General features: G+C 43.7%; 1 protein-coding gene across 2 annotated transcripts; it reads right to left on the reverse strand.

The window, feature by feature from the left end:
- Positions 1-1,338: 1,338 nt before the first annotated feature.
- LOC102863812 (pyruvate dehydrogenase E1 component subunit alpha, somatic form, mitochondrial-like) lies at positions 1,339-2,531 on the reverse strand. 2 transcript variants are annotated; one of them, XM_006893438.1, is made up of 2 exons: positions 2,008-2,531; positions 1,339-1,914 (listed from the first exon to the last, which is right to left on the reverse strand). In XM_006893438.1, the coding sequence occupies exons 1-2, from the start codon at positions 2,515-2,517 to the stop codon at positions 1,345-1,347; spliced, it is 1,080 nt and encodes a 359-aa protein (XP_006893500.1). In that variant the 5' UTR covers positions 2,518-2,531; the 3' UTR covers positions 1,339-1,344. The 2 variants fall into 2 exon arrangements, with proteins under 2 accessions (XP_006893500.1, XP_006893499.1); XM_006893437.1 differs by having other exon boundaries at positions 1,345-2,531.
- Positions 2,532-2,961: the final 430 nt, after the last annotated feature.

The raw sequence follows: 2,961 nt of genomic DNA on the forward strand, positions 1-2,961 counted from the left end.
CAACAATGAATGAATGGAATCCCAAAATCTCTGTAGATGTTCATTGAAATGAAAAATAACCTAAATTTTAAAAAAAATTAAAAAAAAAAGAAATTATGGTACATTCACATGATGGAATACTATGTAGCATGCCGACGTAATGACTTTGTAAATTACTATCTAACTTGGGAGGGACTGGAGAGCGAAGTGAACTCAGTCCCATAAGGACAAATATTGTATAAGACTATTATTACAGAATGAGGACATAAGTACAGCCAGAAATTCACAAAGATACAAGGTGTGTGTATGTGTGGGGGGGGTGGGAGCAGAGAGGTGAGGATGGTGGGGTTATTATAGAGCCACAGAATTTGATGAGTTGGAGGAGTGTGTGTGAAGGAAATACGAAAGATGCAGTGTGAAAAACAATGCATTTGAACTTTGTAAATAAACTGGTATAAAATAATTTTTTTTACAAAAATCTTAAAATAATTATTAAGTAGTCAGTCCCATAAGGACAAATACTGCATAAGATCATTATAGTAGAACATGTATGAGGATCCAAGGAGGGGAAGGTGGGAGCAGAGGGGTGAGGATGGGCAGGGGGATTAATCATAGGGTTGTACAATGTGCTGGGAGAGGGGAGCATTGGTAAAGGAAATGGGAAAGATCTGCTATGAAAAACGATGTATAACGACTTTGTAAGTAAACCAGTTTATATATTTAAAACAAATTATTTAGGGGAAAATAAGCTTTGCATTTATTTGATATCTATGTAAATAACAAAGTTATTTTTCATGCTGAACATCAATATGGAGAAAATGAAATTTTTTTATGCTTTGAGGGATTAGTAACTTGACCTTAACATAGTACATACCATGTGGATAAGCACAGGGAGGTGATGCTGGTTATTCAAGGTCTACCAAGCACTCACATCAGGGTCTGGATCCTCCTGCCCCAGAAAGTAGCATACACAGAGGGTTTTGTTTTCCCCTTTTAGCAATTGAAGCGTATGGAGCTACATTTAAGAATTTAAGGGATGGCCATATGCCGATGACCATCATGACCCTAGGGGATTTCAGAGGCTGTGTATCTTTACCACTCAATGAGGCTCGAAAAGTGGACTGCACACCTTTCTGAACACTGCAACACCAAGACTTTCAGATCAATGTAGAATCTTGACCGTTTCACACTAAATGCTAAGACGCAGAAACTGCATGCCAATAATACCCTTTAATCTATGCAGTATTTATTCTTAATGACACATACAAGACTTGTTTTAGAGGCTTTATTTATTTCTCCTCAAAACACAAGCAGTAGCTTACATACAATGAAGGGGTAGTAACATGACTTCCATGCAGTCTCTATTTAACTGATGGACTTAAACTTGATCCACTGATTTGCCCCTCGAACTTCAAAAGGTGGCTCACTGGAGTAGATGTGATAGCCTAACTCTTCCAGGGGTGGTTCAGGATCAGCTGTAGCGAACTGGGCTGCATCTTCAATTTCCTTCCTCACTTCCACATCAATCTCCTTTAATTCTTCAACACTGGCAAGGTTGTTGTTCACCATTCTATCCTTGAGAAGCATAATAGGATCACTCTTACTTCTCACTTCTTGAATTTCTTCGCGTGTACGGTAACTGACTCCAGGATCACTCATACTGTGCCCATGGTAACGGTAAGTCTGCAGCTCCATCAGGATGGGCCCCTTTCCAGACCTGCAATAGGCAGCTGCAAATTTTGTAGCCTCCCGGACACACAGGATATCCATTCCATCTACCCGCAGTCCAGGGATAAAATCTCCTCTCTTGTAGTAGTCGGTGCTGGCTGCCGCTCTCTCCACAGACGTTCCCATTCCGTAGCGGTTGTTCTCGCAGATGAAAATACAAGGCAGTTTCCACAAAGCTGCCATATTGTAAGCTTCAAATATCTGACCCTGATTAGCCGCACCATCCCCATAGAGAGTCAAACAGATCTCATCTTTGCCATTGTACTTGCAGGCCAGAGCAATGCCGGCTCCCAGGGGCACCTGAGCGCCCACGATGCCATTGCCCCCGTAAAAGTTCTTGGCGTACATGTGCATGGACCCTCCTTTTCCTTTAGCACAACCTCCTCTTCGTCCTGTTAGCTCTGCGAGGATTTCTCGGACGGAAAGACCACGAGTTAAGGTAAAGCCATGGGCTCGATAGGCTGTAATGAGATGATCTGTGGGATTGATACCAGCCTCAAGGCCCACACAGCACGCTTCCTGACCATCATACAAATGGCAGAAGCCACGGATGATTTTCTGTTTATACAGCTGATCTGCCTTTAATTCCATCCGGCGGACAGTTTGCATCATCCTGTAGTATTTAAGCCCATCCTCCCTGGTGAGCACGGTTGTTACAGGAGGGCCCTCTTCCAGCCGATGAAGATCACACTTCTTAATTTCAAATGTAGCATCATTTGCAAAGTGACGAGATGCCACGAGCACTCTGCCTGCCGGCTTCTGGATAATACCCGACAACACGCGAGAGACGGTGGACAGCATCTTCCACATGGAGCACAGGGCAGCGGCAGAGAGGGCCCCCGGATGACAGCGCTTCGTGTCCTCGAGTCTCCTTCAGGTGCCTGGAGCCTATTTATTTTTTTTAAAAAGAGAGCAAACCATAAGGACAAGCAAACACAGATATAATAAGGCAGGTAGGCGGGATTCTACATCAAGACAGGAGGATCATAAGGGAACATAATAAACAACCTGGCAAACATACATGTGACAATTTAGATTGAAATTCCTCACAAAGTACAAAGGGTCATTACACCCAATATGAGAAAAGCACTGTGAGTTGCCTGATACCCATGAGCTCCTATGTCACAAGGATTCCTCCTGGGAGACAATGCAGTGTCTCCTTCAGAGACAGGATGGATAACTGGGCAGGATGTGGAAGCCTGGCGGAGAGGAACCACCCGCACCACCCCAGCTTCCCAGAGCTGTAGGATGTGG

Source organism: Elephantulus edwardii, unplaced genomic scaffold (assembly GCF_000299155.1).
Source record: "Elephantulus edwardii isolate Elephantulus edwardi_28Jun2011 unplaced genomic scaffold, EleEdw1.0 scaffold00127, whole genome shotgun sequence".
Classification (NCBI taxonomy): domain Eukaryota; kingdom Metazoa; phylum Chordata; class Mammalia; order Macroscelidea; family Macroscelididae; genus Elephantulus; species Elephantulus edwardii.